This window comes from Empidonax traillii, unplaced genomic scaffold (assembly GCF_003031625.1).
Source record: "Empidonax traillii isolate 1590-97213 ecotype Southwest subspecies unplaced genomic scaffold, ASM303162v1 scaffold482:size1200881, whole genome shotgun sequence".
Classification (NCBI taxonomy): Eukaryota; Metazoa; Chordata; class Aves; order Passeriformes; family Tyrannidae; genus Empidonax; species Empidonax traillii.
This window is the reverse complement of record NW_020955675.1, coordinates 165,080-182,403: the sequence shown is the minus strand read 5'-3', so window position 1 is coordinate 182,403 and position 17,324 is coordinate 165,080. Positions and strand designations below refer to the sequence as shown.

Here is a 17,324-nt window from a genome sequence, read left to right as displayed (position 1 = left end):
AGGAAGCCCATTCTAACTTTGCTTTGACTGAACCAAACTCCTGCACCTTTCCCCCTCTGTACCATTTTGATTTGAATGGTCCACATCCAGACTAAAACACGGCTTTGATGGCAAACACACTTCAAGGAGCAAAACTGGCCTTGGTGCTCTCAGCCCTAATTGCCCATCATTACCCAACAAATGAGAAAATGCAGCAGTGTAATCAGATCTGGAGTCAGACTGGGAAATGTCTGTGCTTTGCACATTTGCCACCATCAGATATTGTATTTCTGTTAAAAGGAAAGGGAAATAATTGCCTAAATGTAGGTCTGTGCTGGCTAAGGACTAGGGTGGAGAAAGCTGTAAAACAAGATAACTAGGAAAAGAAAAAAAATGGAACCAGCACTTCTATTCCAGTTAAAGCTTCAGGTCTAGGAGAGCAGAGCTATTTATGTGGAATATATCTAATGGATTAGAGTCTCCTTTTCAAACCCCCTGGGCTTTATCTCGCAGTGACACACCTTTGGATAGGCCTGTTAAAGCCTTAAAAACGCAGATTCAGGGTTATCATGTTGCTCCCAGTCTTACCCAATTTGCCAGGGCATTGTTCACTCCATTTAATAAAGATTGGAAGTGCTCCCTGACATCAGTCCTTGGTGCTTGGTGTCTCCTTGCAAGTCCAGAGAGCTGCCCTGTGGAAAAGAGGGCTGATAAATTCTGTGCACTGGGATGTGTCACACCTTGGGGACACTTTGCATTAAACATTCTTTATGGTAATTCCCCTGGGGTTTTATCCACTTCTCTCTTTGCAGTTCCCCTCTTGGTTCATACCTACTGTTTTTAGTGTCACTCCTTAATTGAAGAATAAATAGATGAAGGTGCTTAAATAATTTCTTGAGCTGACATTTTGATAGTGTCACTTCATCTTCTAAAGTTCTCTGCGGGGATTTCCCTCCACATCTCCCCAGTCAAGCACTCCTAAAGGCAGATTAAATAAGTGTGTAACTCTTGCTGTTCAAGATGTCACTGCTATGGAGCACCTTCCAGATACGAACAGAACTGCTGACATGTTCAGTTTTCCCAGTTTTCTGACAGAGTGAGAGTCTCCAACCTCTTCTTTTACTGGGATCTTCCTACCCATCCTTTGAAATTCAGCATTCTCTCAGTTCTTCCTCTCTTTCACTGGAAAGCCAAAATTACAGAAGTTTTGTAGAGAACCAAAACAAATGTACTGAACAATGTAAAAGACTAAGGAAGCTGACTTTTGAACAGAAAAAAAAATGAGTTTAAAACCAACTCGTTCCTGAGTTCACCCCTTTTCCACTGAGCATTTATCTCACTGTAATTCCAATAATTACCCAGGCGCTGATGTTGATTTGGCAATACCTCCATTTTTTGCCTCAGCCAGAAAAACTTAAATTATGCAATAAAGAGACCATCACTTGCATTGCTTCAACCTGGTACAAATACAGATACCAGACAACCATTCTACTTTAACTCAGGTGCACTCAATTTTTTTTCCAGCAGAAGGGGACCAAATATTCCTTCTATCCATGAGTCACTGTTGTCTGACAGTATCCATTTACCCTTTGCCTTATTAATATTCCCCATTTTAATGGCATTACACAACCCCCCTTCATCAGATTTTCGAGGCATTTATGTCTGTCTCACACATTTCTGTTCCACAATATTATTTTCCCTTTCTTATTTATCACCTCTGTAGCTCCACCTGAACTCTTGTGGCTGCAAAGGCTCAGCTTGTTTTCTGATGATCCCGAGATGGTTTCCTGTGGGTGAATATTAATTTTCCTATCAATATTATCACACCAGGTTTTTTTTTGGGGGGACTCTTCAGTTACTGCTTTGCCTTTGGGATTGTGTTCCATCCCCTTTGGATGCCTGCCATGGGCTCCACTTCTTCCAAATAAGCCAGAGAAATATTTCATTTAACAAGGTGTTTATTTTATACTAATTTAGGTCCAGCAGTCTCTAACATGTGTCCCTCAACCACTACTTTTATCATCTTTAATATTCCTTCACGATAAATTAGGACTGTTTTGTGAAGTTTTAAATTGCTACAGTAACAACTTCATTTGCTTTAATTTCCCAATTTATTTATTCATTTTAGTATTATTTTTGGTTAATTACATGTCTCCTAAAGTGTATTATCAACTGAAATTAAATTCTTTATTCAGCTCTAGTAAAATTTAGAGACAGCCCAAGGTCATTCCGGTACTCAAGCTATTCCTTCCCTGGAGCAAAGTTTTCCTGGAGTGAGTGATGCATTGGTAAATTTAAAGAGTTAGTAGAAGATTCCTTCCTTATCCATACTTCCTTAACAATGCAGTTCAATATTAAGTGGAAGGATAACTACTTGCCAAGGCTCTGCAGAGCTTTTGTTGTAATTTAGGAATTTAAGAAGTATTTTGATCCAAGTAGTTTTCTACCCCAGATTGAGTCACCAAGGTATTTTCTTTCATATTTCATTAAATTAAAGAGTTTCAAATCAAGGCCTTTGCAGTGGTGTTTAGAGGAGAGGAGATGGGTTGAGAGAGCATCTTAACCTGGAAATAAGTTGGCCACAAGTGCTGGGAGTTTGTCATGTGGGGCGTGTGAACTCACCTGAAGGATGAGGTTAAAAAGCCAATGGATGTTGTTGGGCCTGGTGGTGACAGTGACACTAAAGAACCTCAAAGGAGCTTCAAGACACACAAATCTTCTGGTTAATGAGTGATGGTGTTAAAGCCTCCAGGTGTAGAGGGAAAGGAAAAAATGGAAAAAATAAGGGGGTGGGGGGAGAGAATAGAAAATTAAAAAAAAAAAAAAAAATAATGGAAAATCTGTACCGGCTCATTTTTGGAGCCACTTTTAAAAATTATCAGCTGCTGTACCTTGATGAGGTTTTCTGTGGGGTTTGCTGTCCCCATGATGTCACAGAACACCAGCCCAGCAAATTCTGAGCGCATCTGTGTTTTTTGATGCCTCTGTGTCTGAACTCAGGACTCAAGGAAGGACAGGTGGAGCCTGCAAAGGAAAACCCAGCGGGTTGAAGAGCAGGATCACACCTTACCTGGACATCTGCAAGAGGGGAAATGAGTGACAACCTTCCAGTGAGATCTTCAGGGAGCAGAAAGCAGAGTCAGTCAGTGCACACAGACCTACACAAGAGGATGGCTGAGGTTGCTCTGTGGAGGGTGCAGGTCCAGCTCCCTGGGCACTGCTGATTGGAGGTGGGATGCACAACATCTGCACACATCTGGCAGCTCTGCTGGCCCCCAAGGCTTTGAACAAAATCTGGCACCCTTTGGTGTTTTCCTTCTGACTCTCCTTCTTCCCTTCTTGACTTGAGATTACAGGTGAATGCAAAAATATAATGAAAAAAAGCCCCACCGAACAAATCTTCCAGCTGTTGTGTTTAGAGGGAAAACTCTGGCACCAGCATGATGAGAATCTGTAAGGATTTTTGAGCAGTGCCTGCGTCCAACAGAAGAGTCTGAGGGCTTTTTTTAACAGTTTGGGATTTAAATCCTTCATCAATAGAAACATCACTCCTGGGTGCAAGTTTAGAGGTCGCTGTGTAGTTGTGATTACCTGGAGGTGCCTGTGGCAATGGAGATCACATGTCTTTGAACTTTGGAATGCTCTGGAATGATAGAAGAGCTGATCAATTCTTCCTGCAGGACTGACCCTTACCCAGACCAGCCCTCCTGGTGAGTGGTTGCTAAATTATCTCACAGAAATGGAGGTGTAAGGTGGTTGTTATTCATATTTTTCAGTTATTATTACAAATATCTATTAAATATTCACCATTTCTTTAACTAAAACCTCCTGAGCTTTTTAGCCTTTTGTTTTCTTCCAATATACATCTATTATTTTTACTGGAAAGAAATGCAAAGCTGAATAATACCCTGCAATATAATGTCTAAATAGGCAAAAAGCTGGCAAGGAATCAGTGAGCAAATAATAATGATGGTGGCTTTGCTTTGTTTCCTGCTCAGTAGCAGCAAGAAGCACAGGAGTGGCTGGAGGACCATCTGCAGCAAGGACAGGGAAAGTCATGGAAAAAGGCACCAGACAAGCTCTGACAGCAAATGCAAAGGGTCAAACCACTGATTTCATTAAGCAGCCACATTCAGAATTATCATTTCCTCCTTCCAAAAGCTGGGACACAATCTGTCATTTCAGCTTTTGCTCTATAAAAATATGAAAAGAAAAAAAAATTAAAATGGTTTGGAATGATGGATAATGAAGTTACGACTTAATAAGGTGTATTTTGAGTGTTGTTTAGTCACTGGAGTTTTTAATTGCTTTTAGGTTATTGTCAGCATTGCAGCTCTGTAATTTCACCTAAAAATAATTGGTAGCTTTTTAGAAGTATTATAATTATTAATGTAGATGATAACATTATTTTAAAAATAGTAACTAAAATTTCTGGTCTTCCTGGCTGCAAAAAATTTGCTTCTGTAACCCAGAAATTCTGAGTCCTCAATTTTTTGTTTCTACTTAAAAAGCATTAGAAAATACATCAAACACTGGTTTGGATCTGCCTGGTGGATGAGTCAAGAATCTCTGGAGCTGGCAGGCTTTTGGGCTTCCTGGTGGCCTGTGCATATGTGCCTTCAAACTGGCACAAATAGGTAGTTGTAGAAATATTTATTTTATGGTAGTGATCATTTTGACAGCCTAAATACAGACTGGGGTGATTCAGGCTTTTAAATTCAAGAGTCTCATTTACCTCTGGCTGAATTATTAGAAGGTATGTGCTGTAGCTGAGCACATCACATGTGAATTTATCCATTTCTAGAAGGTAAAAAAATTAATAACATGCCTTGGGAGGTTTGAGAGTTTTTCCTCTTTCGTGAAAAATCAGAAGGAAGAGAATTGTCCTTTTATAGAGGTTTAAAACCTGAAATATGCTTTTTTTTTTCCTTTCTTTCCTGAAACAAGTTCTTCAACCTTTCACCAATTTAGTTTTCATGTGGGACAATACCTTTCTTTTTTTTTTTTTATTCACAACAATAAAATTGAACTTGAAGGTTAACCTTGACATGTCCATGCTCAGAAAATGTCTCTGATGTCTCTATATCTGCTGGTAGGAGTGACAATTCCTTTCTGCTGGAGCATTTCATGCAGGAAGGAGCAGAGAAAAGAAAGTCACGTAAAGCTGAGGGAGCTGAGAGAAGATTTGAGAGTAAAACCCGTCAGCAATTCCCTGCAAAAAGGCTCCAAAACAAGCACCCACAGCGGGCTTGGTGTGAAAATTCAGCAAACTGTGAATTCAGGTATTTAAGGAGGAGGAGGAGGAGGATGTACTAATGAATTACACTTCTCTCTGTTTTTTTTGGTTTCTTTTGGTTTTTTGCCTTTTTAATTTTTTTTCAACTTTGCTCTTAGTGGTGTTTCTATCAAATTTCGACTCAAGAGTGGCTTTCTCTGCTCTGCATTTTGCCCAAAACACAAATTTAATTGATTTTTATCCTAAAATTGATACTGTCAACCACAAATGACAGGTTCAAATCACTTGCTTGCAGAGCACTTTGCATTTTGGAATATCCCCAGTGCTCTCTCAATACAGCTTGAACAAATCAAAAAGCAGGCAAGAGATTTTGGTCAAGTAAATGTATCAACCACATTTTTTGATATCTGCACACCTATTGATGCATGAATGGCCAAAGAAAAAGTGGGTTTTTTTTCAGGTAATCTTGGAATTTTTCAGCTGAAAAGGTAGGTTATAAATACTGGCAATACATAAGACTTGGCTCTACTAAGGCCTTCCATTTGCTGTCTCAGAGACCAGCAGTTATTAATTTTCAGACATAATCAAGTGATTTATATTCATGATTATTGTTCAAGTCATCATGACACTTGTTCTTTCTACATCAGAGGCCTCCTCACTTTCAGCTTCTTGTGTTCAGCAGTTATTAAAATAAGAATGAGAGGGTTTGGATTTTTTTTAGAAGCATTTTATAACATTTTTCCCTCTGATTTCAGGTCTTACCCACTGAACCATCACAAACACCTGAGCAACGTGTACTGCACTGGCTGCACTGAGCTGTATTTCGGGGGTTCACAGCAAGTATTTTCCTCATTTGCACTAAGAGCTGCAAAATTTCTTCCTTTGATACACCATATATTCCATTAGAATTCTTGTCTTTGTAATCATGGTCATAATTAGTGCTGGTGTCAAACTCAATCTGATAAAAATTCACAAATAACACTGAGATTCAATTTTAAAGTGTATTACCTCTGCCACACTTCATGTAATTTGAATGGAGGCAAAAGTCCATCACTTAAATAAGTATTTACATACAAAAAGATCATTTCTATACAATGTCTAATTGCATTTCTTTTAAAAGAGACTTTGAAAATGAACTTCAAATATGTTCTGCTTCCCCACTGCAGTGAAATTGACAGTTGACATTATTTCTGTGTCTAGCTGGTAAACAAAATCAAAATATTTTGGCTGTCAGTTGCTGTAATAAAATGAGATCCAATTTTGTCTGAGGCAAAGCTCAGAGCTTTGAATCGTGGGGTGTTTGGGGAAAATGACTGGATGAATCCAAATTCATTCTCTACACAGTCTCTGTTTGCAAAGCACTTGTGAGGCTTCTCAGTTCTTTGTCTTGCCCAGTTTGGTGTCTGGAGGAGACTCCAGGACTCTGAAAACTGCTCAGTTTTGTGACTGGAAAAAGAAACCTGCCCAGAGCTGCCCTGGGGAGTCCCAGTTTGTGGAACTGGGACCTCAGAGTGGTCTCAGCCAAGCAAACATGGCATGGGGGGAGTGTGTTCCCACTGGATCTGTGATTGATGTCCTTCCATAATATTATAATAATAATATTAATATTCCTGGATTAACTGATAATCCACAAGCAGATTATTACAGGAATTAAAGGCTGCAATTTAACTGTAAGTTATATTAAATATTTGATACCTGAAAAAGCAACAAATCTCATGAAAATGTAGAAAAATTCTAAGCTCTTTCTTTTCCTAACATGATCCTTTAGCTGAAAGCCTAATTATTAGCTGACTGAATGAATACAACCAGGGAGCTGGCTCTGACCAGCTAACAAGTTTGTCAAGTTGTATGTGATTTAATTAAAAAATGGACCTGTTACAAGAGAAGAGATAAACGTCTCTTTTCAAATGACTGCATTTTTAGCAGTGCCTAATCTCCTGCCTTGTTTTCCTACACTATTCTCTCCAGTCTAGCCTGTACTCCTGGGCTTCCAGCAATTCTTCTTGCCAGCTGTCAGGAATGAATCAGCTCTTAATTCCTGGAAGCCGGAGCAGGACGCAGTGGAGACCGCGCTGCTCCAGCTCGTGATTTAATGGAGCTCTTGGTTGTCTTTGCAGCCTCTCAGTGTCCCTCCTTCTTCTTGGAGTTCAATATCCCACCTTTTACTCTGAAAGCCCTGTTGCTGATGTCCTTTTGTAGACTAATGAAAACGCCCTCAGGAGGGAATCCTGCTGGTTGAACCCCCCTTGCGAGGCCTTTTTGTTTCCTGCTTTTTGTGTGGCCCAGGGAACAGTTCACCAGGTGATGGATAATAGAAGGTTGGAGCGCTGTGGATTCAGGAAAGCACTTAAGCAAATTGTTTTATTGATGGCAGGGAGGTTGCAGGCAGGGGTAAATGAAACGTGTGGACAGGTGCTGGGCTGGACCGAGCGCTTTCCCGGAACGCTGAAACGAAATATATCCCTCGGAAAACAGATTTACGTCAAACAGTCCCCTCAGGCCTCCCTCACCATTGCCATCTTCTCATAATCCACATGAAGCTGTGATTTGGGCCTCACTGTACACTCATAAAGCAGCGTATTTAGCCCTTTCGAGCAGAGTTCCCAGGGTTTGCTTGGAGACGCCAGGACATTCGTGTTGTTACAATAAAAAAGGAGAGGGTGGGGTGGCTCAATAAGCGGCAGCATTTCAAAAGCAGCCTGGTGGCATTGATCTGTGCAGAGATGGATGGCTGCAGGAGAGCCCTGGTGCTCTTTGTGGGCCATTGATTTCCTTTCTCTTGAAGTGCTGACTGAGGAAAAGGGGACCGTCCCCTCCGTGCTCCCAGAGGAAACATCTCATTCCTGCACTTCCCACTCAGAGGGGAGGCTGTGGAAGAGGAACAACAACAAAAAAAATACAAGTGGCACTTCTCAGCCATTCCTTTATTATTGAAAAAAAAATAACTTGTAAGCATTTAATAGCACAAAGTGAAAGCTTTCCTTTGGAAAACAAAGATTTAAAGTCATATATATCTGTCGTGAGAAAAACACAAAATCCAGTGAAGTGTGGATGTTTCATATTTAGATTATGATGGAAGCCCCTTACCATAAACTCTTTTCCATGTTAATCTTTCATCTTTTTCTTCTGCTCTTGACATTTATTGTGAGTATCCCATGAAATCTGCTTGTATTATTATTTAAATTAATATTTTAAAATTAATTCTGATTTTAACGCTCATAAATTCAGTTCTCTCCTGCAACTGTTGAAATAGTTCTTTACCTGATTTGGGAATGATTAAGGACTTCTTATGGTGCTTAAAGCAGATATGAGAGACAAACCACATGAAGGTTCTGTGGAGGTTCTATAATGAAGATATGGAGAAAGGAGACAATAGAAACCAGTACCTATGCATTTTATGGCTGATTTTTCCCTCACTGCAGAATCTGATCCTTTATACGGAACTAAAATATTATTAATTAACCAGCCATTCCTGCAATAATCTCAGTGACTACTCGGTCCAAAGTGTGTGCAATCTGCCTGTAATTATGTTGTACCTGCCATTGGCTGAGGGGTTTGCAAACAGGGCAGAGAGCTGATAACACAGAACATAAAACATCAGTTTTCTTGTTGAACTTTACAGCCAAGAGTAGCAGATGAAGGAACCAGAAGGGCTTTAAGGTATGTCGCTCGTTTTGTTGCATCTGAGATTCTGGAGAGCTTTCCCTCATTGCTGAGAGCACATCACACGACAGGATTTATAGTTATAAATTATAAAGCTTTATTTCCCAAGTATTGGGTTTCAGGGGAAAGACCATGAGTAGGAAACAACAGAAATGCAGTGATTCAGCTGAAGGGGAGACCTGGATGATAAGAACTTGAATGAGATCCTTGTTTTCAGAAAAATGATCCCTACTTTTTTTTAGGGCTGCTGGTTGACATCATGTGGGGGGTGACATAGCAAAAAAGGCTTTTGAGATGAGGATACTTGTAGGGTGATGGTTTAAACCTTCAAGAACTGGCAAGTAGGAGACTAAAATGACTTAACCTGTTACTTCACACTCAAAAAGTTTGTTCTAAAGTATCTTTCATTGCTTTGGGTGATCACTAAGACATGTAGGAGCGTTCTGCTGTGCCAGCACAGTGCTCGTGTATTCCCACACTTCCTTGATTGAACTAAAAAGAGCCAATTTCTCTATATTTAAGGTTGTTTTAGAAGGGTAAATGCTCTTAACCAAACGTTAAATGTAGTAATAGCTGCCGATGGATATTGATCTGGATGCTGGAGATTAGTTTTAATTAGTTTTATTGTTGGTGCAGGGTTCAGTGTTAATGTTACTGGGGTGTTCTTTGGCTGGAGCCGAGCAACTGGTTCCACTCTGTCCAGCAAAAAAAACCCTCCAAATTCTGGGAAAACCTTAAGTTTTACAGCAGTTTAAGGCACTGACTCCATCAACTCACCCTCCCATGTCTGTGATTTCAGCAGCAACCACAGTACCATGGGCTTGTACACGTGATCTGTTCTTCCACCGTGTAAATAATTTACCCTGTTATCTCTGTCTTTCCTTTCCCACGTGTTATGGACATGCTATCAGAGTTTATTCGAGGCTTTATCAAGTACATTTTTAATTAATCAGCTTTCTCCTTTGTAAATTAAGCTGTGTTTGTGCTAAAGCAGGAAAGAAACCTCTTTTTTTTTTTTTTTTTTTTTTAATATTTTCTTTGTTTTCAGTTTCAGGAATTTTAGTAAGAGGTAGGAAACTCCATAGCCAATCTCAGGGGGAAATTGTTCTCTGTGTGTAAAGTGTTTTTCAGGGAGCAAAAGACATTTCTCGGTGACTGGTCACACTGGTGTAATAAAACCATAATGTGTGCTGTGTGAATTGTCCTGACTTGGAGATTTATTGGAGTGTTTCATTTAAGCTTTAGGATTAGTTAACATGTTTTAAAACCCGAATCACTTCAAAATTTTGCAAGTCTAATGAATCAGTAATGCAATTTGTAGGATTTTCAAAGGTGCTGTTTGTGTTTTCCTTTTACTGACGCTGTTTCTCCGGGTGTAGATGGGCAAGAGGCAGCTCAGCGGGCTGGAGATCAGCCTGATCGTCCTCTTCTCCATAGCAACAGCCATAACCTGTGTCCTCATCGGGCTGCTGGCAACAGGACAGTCTGGAGTCAAAGATCCAGGTAAGGACTCCCCACGGATGCTGCAGGGTCAGGGGAAACCCCCTGAGTGGGAGCTTCTTGCCTCGGCGTCACTGTCCTGTGCTTGTCATCATCCAAAGGTGGATCCTGGTCGGTCCTTCCCACAGACAATTTGAGTAAAAATATCAGTTATGAACGTAATAAATAGTGTGACTCGTAATTTATAGTCAAGATAAATGTTTTACCTCTGCCCCCCGTGGCTGGACTTTATGAGCATAGAACTTGTATCGTTTCAGAATTTTTGAGTATGAAGTAAGATAACTATGAAAAAAAAAAAAAGAAAAGGAATCAGAGAGATACATTATAACCCCAAAACCCATCCGTATTTCTTGCTGATGTATTGGTATATCAGAACCCTCTTATGTTACAGGGCTGTGATTTAGGGCACCTGCTTTACTTGCAGTTCCATTTCGAGTGAGTAATTCCATTTACACACAGGGACTGAAGCGAAAAGCTTGGAGGTGAAAATGGCAGGAAAATAAAAAATAATTGCTTGTACAAAGCAAGCACTTCTGTGCTTTAATAAAAATACCCTTACAGGCCAACATCTGCATATTATTTTTCCTGTTTCTGTCACGAGTAGGAGTTTCCCTGGGCAAAAAGTACAAGTGCAGATATTGCAGATGATGCAAACAGGCAAGTCTGGGGCTGTGTGTGCATGTCAGCCCCAGGCCACACTTCTGCACTTCATGGTCCTCATTCCAGACCCAAACAGTGTTCCCAAATACTGTTATAATAACTATCTTATAAAATAAATAAATATAAATTAATATAAATATAATATAAATAAATATAAATATATAGAAATAAATATTTAAATATAAATAAATAAAATAGCATCCAGTGCCCCCTTTTGTCAGCTAAAGCTGCCCAGAGGTCACCTCAAATTCAGTCTGACAAACCTGAAATCTGAGGGAGCTTTAAGGTGTTTTTACCTGGTGCTCTAATTCAAGCTCCCGTGGAAAACAGTGTTTTGGGGGAAGGAGCACCACGAGAGCACCACTGGGACATTCAGGAAAGAGAAAATTCCCTCTCATTTTAATTTGGCGCCTATGTTTCACAAGGAGCAATGCATATGGACCCACAGAAAAAATGGGATCAATGCACACCTTAAGAAATAAAAGTATCAATATTGTCCCGTCTGAAATAGTTGTGTGCAATTTTTCAAAGGTAAAAATAAATCACGTAAGCAATAATTTTTACTCATTGTAATCTATTTTAGAGGTTCAAGATGGAGCCAGCAGGAGAAGTTAGTGAGTTAAGAGGTATTCAAGTTATTCCTGCAGTTGGGGGATGCCGGTAAATAACCCATTGTTTTGTTTCCCAAACAGATTTTTACCCCCAGTGTCCGAATATACAAACAGAGGAGAGGATTGACTGCATCCCGGATCAACTGGCAACAAAGGTCTGAAAATATTCTAGAAAACACCACAAAATAGACTTTCTGTCATAAAACCTCATGCTTATTTCACCAAAATGTTCTCCCCAGCAGTTTGGGTTCGGGATGGGTGGGAAACAAAATCAGCCAGACATCAAGCTGTTAAAAAAAGTCACTCTTTATTTTAACATTTTTTTGCTGAACAGCTTCATTTTGTGTGATGGTCAAAAACGAGCATTTGTAATAGCTCAGAAATAGCAGGTGAGGATGGGCTTTGCTCAAACGTGCAAGGCTTGGACAGTGTGAGACACATGGTCACAGTGTCTTTTCAGGAGCACTTTGGATCTTGGTGTCTTCCTCTCTTGGTTGGGTGTCTCCCTTCTGGGAGTGCAGAGTATGGAAATGATATTTTGGCTTAAAAACCTCTAAATTAAAATTCCCATCTTCTGATAGGAGCTTGTGGATGCCTGGAATCTTCTTTTGGTTGGGGGCAGGGGCAGCTTAGGAGAATAAAAAAAAAAAACCAAACAGTATGATGTGGGATATTTCTGTCAACCACAGAGGCATAAAAAAATATTAACCAGCTGTCTCAATCTGTAAAGAAATTCCCAGTCTAATTTCAGATGTGACAGTTGTAAAGCTCCTGTCATGCCATGGGGTTTGTTATGATCTATAAGTCCTGTGGGGGACAGGTTAGGAAAGGTTCAAACCGCAGCCTGTCCCTCTGCTCTTGCTGTTCCCTCCCTGCCCCAGGAGCGTGCACAGCACTGTGGAAGTCATGCAGATCACTTTAATCTTTAATTACTACCTTTGAACCAGTCACCCCACGTTAAGTGCTGCACTCATCATACAGGGAGGGGAGACAGTGTCGCTCTGGTTGCTGCTGTAAGAAAGAATTAAAACCAATCAAATTACAGACCTCAGCAGAAAGGTAGGGCCAGGTGAACACTGGAGCACTGCAGGTACCTGCTATGGAATTAGAGGTAAAATAAATGGTTCCTGAATCTGTTCTTTCCTTAGTGAGGAAAGACCAGGCAGCAGGTTTCATGGATAATTTCAGGGAGAAATGTCACCTTTAACCCACGCCCTGGGGAAAGCTCTCAGGTTTCCCTGGCAGAGCTGTAAAACTACAGGTACCTGCTTAGAATAACATCATTCTTCTGTAGTGGTTTGCACAAATGGGTTTCACAATAAGCAGTAGCTGGGAAAACCGTGATTTGCTTAAGCTCACGTAGAAGGTTCTTGGCTGCCTTGATTCCCTTATTCAAGGAAGATGTTCAAGATGAAACCAGAAAATGAGTAGGATTGCAGAGGGCAGAAACAAATAGAAGCAAAAATGAGAGAACAGAAGGAAAACAGAAAAGGAGAAAGAAAGGAAGAAATTATTCTATTAACTAATCACAGGGTTGGTGAAAGAAAGCAGATATTTATTAACTATTCAGTGCCATGGAAAATTTTCATGACGTTTGATTAAACACACAGAACACACCAGTAAAATATGAATTCCAATGAGCAGAGCTTGGGTATTGTTTTTTGGTGGTTGGTTTTTTGTTTGTTTGTTTTGTCTGTTTTCTGTTTTTGTTCTTTCAAAATATCCTGCTGGTAAAGGTCTGTTTGGGTGCACATAAAGCACAGACAAGCTCTTGGTGCTCAGTTAATCCTTGGTGCTCAGTTTGTGCTGTACCTCAGTGTAAACTGCTTCCTCGTATCCAGGATTATTCTTTATTAAGCTTTGACTTTGGCTTTCTTGGGTGTTGGCATCTCTTGTGCTGGTTTTATAGCTCAGAGGCTGGGATCACATCTTTATTTATACTCAGTGATAGCTTTTATAACAACCTCCCCAGTATCTTTGGTGAACTCTGCTCCTTTCCCTGTGCCAGGCATAGCTGATCTTGAACTTCTTCTGTATTTACCTCCACGTGCCCAAAGCTCAATAAGCCACAGAAATACAAAGCTACAGCTCACAGATCTAGGATAAGATCTGGCTGGAAAAATATCACTGGACTGCAAAGTAACTGCTGAAAACAGTCAAGAAATATTCATGAGAAGTAACTGGGGAAAAAGAAAAGGATGCTCAGGAAGTTGGGAAGGTGGATGCTTGAACTACCAGGCTTTAGGAAAATCTGTTGTTCCAGTTATTTTTGCACTGCATAGGATAGTCACTGGTCTAGGAAGGGATAAGGGGATGGAGGTAAAACTCTGTTCTTATGAACTTAGGATATTCCCCTATATATATGAATTAATTCCCCTATATATGAATTAAAGATTGGACCTAATCTCAGAGGTCTTTTCCAACCTAGCTGATTCTGTGATCCTATGTGAAGGAAATTAAATAAGTGATCTAATAGATCAAAGCTATGATCTCTGCATTCTTAGAGGGCATTGCAATAGTTTATAGAATGGGCAATAGGGAGCTGTCATGGTGGGATCTGGGAAGGAGGAAAGCGAGTGTGGCTTTATCACAGCCTTGCAAAGCGCATCGATTTGCGGATCAGTGTGGGGGGAAATGAGTCACTGCATTTCTCCTCCAACCTTGTTTTTCACCTGAAACCTAAAGAAAATGAGAGCAAACGTGTTTTCTGATGTGATGGATCCATGACAAACACTCATCTGTTTGGTGAATCTGGGTTTGTCTTGGGTGGTTTTGAAGCGATTTTTGTGCTCTGAGCACAATCGAACAGATGCACTGAGACTTCCCCAGCCTGTGGCTCTGTGAGCTCCCTGTGTGCTTCCTTCAACACTTCCCTGGTTTCTGAGCTGGAAGTGCCTTATCTTTGCTCTGTTCAGTGGCTGAGAAAATAATTTGACCTGCACTGACCGGGCTGGGCTCCCTAACCCCAAAACAAGTGTCAGCAAGGCCACCAGCAACGAAGATTTTGGACCATGTCCACCTTTTCAAACTGCAGAGTGGTTTAAATCAGCACGGCACAAACACCAAAAACATTTGAGCACACTCAGATGAAGGCAGAAACAGCTTTTGTTGGGACAGGTGGAAGGTCTCAAGGCTGTTCTTGTTGGATTTGGATACCTGAGATCACTTAAGGGCACTGCCCTTTGCCCTCAGCGAATCTTGAATTTCTATTTGTTTTACCACCGGCCTTTGCTCTATGTAATGAATGGGGAGCTTAAGGTGAGAAAATGGGTGGAAACTTAGTGATGTAACACCCACATCTTATCTTCAACCATAAAATTCACGCACACAGCACGTGAACAAGTTCGTTTCTAACAGCAAAGGGATTTCAGCTTCCTGGACTGCTGAATGGAAGCGTGAACCTTGGTGTCCCTACACTGAGACAGAGCCTTGAAACAGTAGATTTATTTGGTTTTTTTGAGAATAAAACCATTGATTTATCTCAATTTGAGGTTCTACAGAAGCCATCTGAACATTTCTGATATTGAAAAATTACATTTAAATGTACACATTACACGTTCAATTATGCGTATATAGATGTTTAATCAGATGTTTGCCAGATGTTAAACCAAGTATAACTTTTACCTTCTCTCCAGGATGTGACTTTTGGTCAGACTATACTGCATCTGTCACAGCTCAAATGTTTGTTCAATAATTATTTTTAAAGGTTCATTTTGCCTGTGGATCTTGTGGTTTTAAGAAAGGAGGCATGTCTGATAAGCAAGTTTACTCCGAATCCAGAAAGAATCCTACTTGGTGTGTTCTGTGCCGCTGAGTTACCTCAGCAGAGTTTCAAAGAAGGAGCTGATCTCATTGCAGATATTATTAAGATTTCTGGTGTTGGGGTTAAAATGTGCTTTTTTGAAATGGGTTTAGTATGGATTTATTCGTGTAACACCAGCTCATTTGTGGCCCTCATGTCCTTGCCTCAGAGGACCTGCTCTCTCCGTGGCTGCTGCTGGAGGCCCCAGGGCGACACCAACGTGCCCTGGTGTTTCTTCTCCCCAAAACACGGCTACAGAGTCGAGGGGTCAAAAAAATCCACCAAGGCAGGTGAGCTGCGGGCTGGGCTCCCCCCGACCCCTGCACGTGCTGATGGCCAGAACAACACAACAATTTCTGTTTTCCTCCCAAGGGTTTGAGGCCACACTGAAGAGGTTGCCATCACCTACTCTCTTCGGGAACGACATTCAGACCGTTCTGCTCACCGGGGAGTATCAGACACCAAACCGCTTCCATTTCAAGGTTAATCCTTTTTCTCTGCCGCTTCAAGGCTCGTGTTGTCTGCAAGATGTGAGGCTGGAGGGCTGGGTGGATCCCTCTGAGGCACCCTCACGATTCCCTCTGAAATCCCTGGCTCCTTTCTTTGTCCTCTCTGCTCAGTGCATCAGGTTTAGCACAGTGGGATTTCTGCATGAAAAATTGGAGACCTTTGGGAAGCTGAGTTTTTATGTTACCTACCATTTGTCCTCATCACAGGAAAAATTTGGGGTTGAACATATTTTACTTGCTTTTTATTTACGGCCTGGCCATTCCTCTCAGTAATTCTGACAGACAGCATTAGCTTTTCCAGTGGTTCCTGTTTTCTGTGGGAAGCTCAACAGTTCATGACATGAATGTGGGGTGTCAATGGGTTCTGGGGCTTGAGCGGCTTCTTGTGTGGGAGACTTCATCTTATGGTGGGTTCCTGCTGATGCAGGGAGACAGAGTCAGGTACTGTGAGGAAAATGAAACAGTGAAAGCAGGAAAGGAGATTGGGATAAAGGTGGAAGGGCCTCGAGTCAGAACTATATGTTCATGCTGAAAAATTTTTGAATTGGGGATTAATTTATAAAGACCCAACGCTTCTGTTTAAATATATGCAGATCACTGATCCTAAAAAAAAGCGGTTTGAAGTCCCTCACGAGCATGTGAAACCATTCACTGGATCTGCAGCCTCCAACCTGAAGTACCAAGTGACGCTCAAGCAGAACCCCTTTGGCCTCGTGGTGACCAGAGCGAGCAATGGCAAAGTGCTGTGAGTAACCGTGGTGCTTTTCGGGGTGACAGAGGTGCTATTGGTCTTCTCTGAGAGCTGGTGATGCCACACAAAGCATATTCTTCCCTTCTTTTTGATTGATGGATATTCTGCCAGGACTCCTGAGAGGCCTTTGGAAGCAAAGTCTGTGCTGTGGGGAGCTCTGTCTGAAAGGTTTCAGGTCTGGCTCTCTCTTCACTTCCCTCCAACAGGGGGAAATCTCTAAAACTACTTTGTCCCATCAATTTAGGGAATTTTTATTACCTGAAGGACTCCTTGCACGTGCAAATCATGGGGGAAAACTCCTGATTGCACCTTTTATCTCCTTTGTTGCAATCGTGCTGAACCCCTGAACCACCAAAGCCAGGCTGCCCTTTAGACCTGTGATATCCTCAACAGATCTGTGAGCCACTGCTCAGCTGGTCGTACAAGACTGGAAATAGGATATTTGATGGACTTGTACATTGAATTCTTTCATCCCATTTGCATTCTAAAAATAAATAAATAAATAACCCAAGCCAGTGGCCATGAGAGAGGGGAAGTGTCAGGATGAACATGGTTATTAAACCAGCCCAGCAATGATTACCTGTCACAGGGCCAGGCCAACAGGATTACCAAG

At 41.1% G+C, this 17,324-nt stretch overlaps 1 protein-coding gene across 2 annotated transcripts in view; it reads left to right on the top strand.

Annotated features, from left to right (window-relative positions):
* The first annotated feature begins 10,257 nt into the window (after positions 1-10,257).
* Positions 10,258-17,324, top strand: part of SI (sucrase-isomaltase) — a 42,493-nt gene continuing 35,426 nt past the window's right edge. The window contains exons 1-5 of one of the 2 annotated variants that reach the window (XM_027896134.1): positions 10,258-10,381; positions 11,731-11,804; positions 15,621-15,741; positions 15,824-15,933; positions 16,554-16,705. In XM_027896134.1, coding sequence (XP_027751935.1) covers positions 10,258-10,381; positions 11,731-11,804; positions 15,621-15,741; positions 15,824-15,933; positions 16,554-16,705 — 581 coding nt within the window. Of the gene's footprint in view, positions 10,409-11,730; positions 11,805-15,620; positions 15,742-15,823; positions 15,934-16,553; positions 16,706-17,324 lie in introns of both variants that reach the window. The other variant, XM_027896133.1, reaches the window with a different exon arrangement.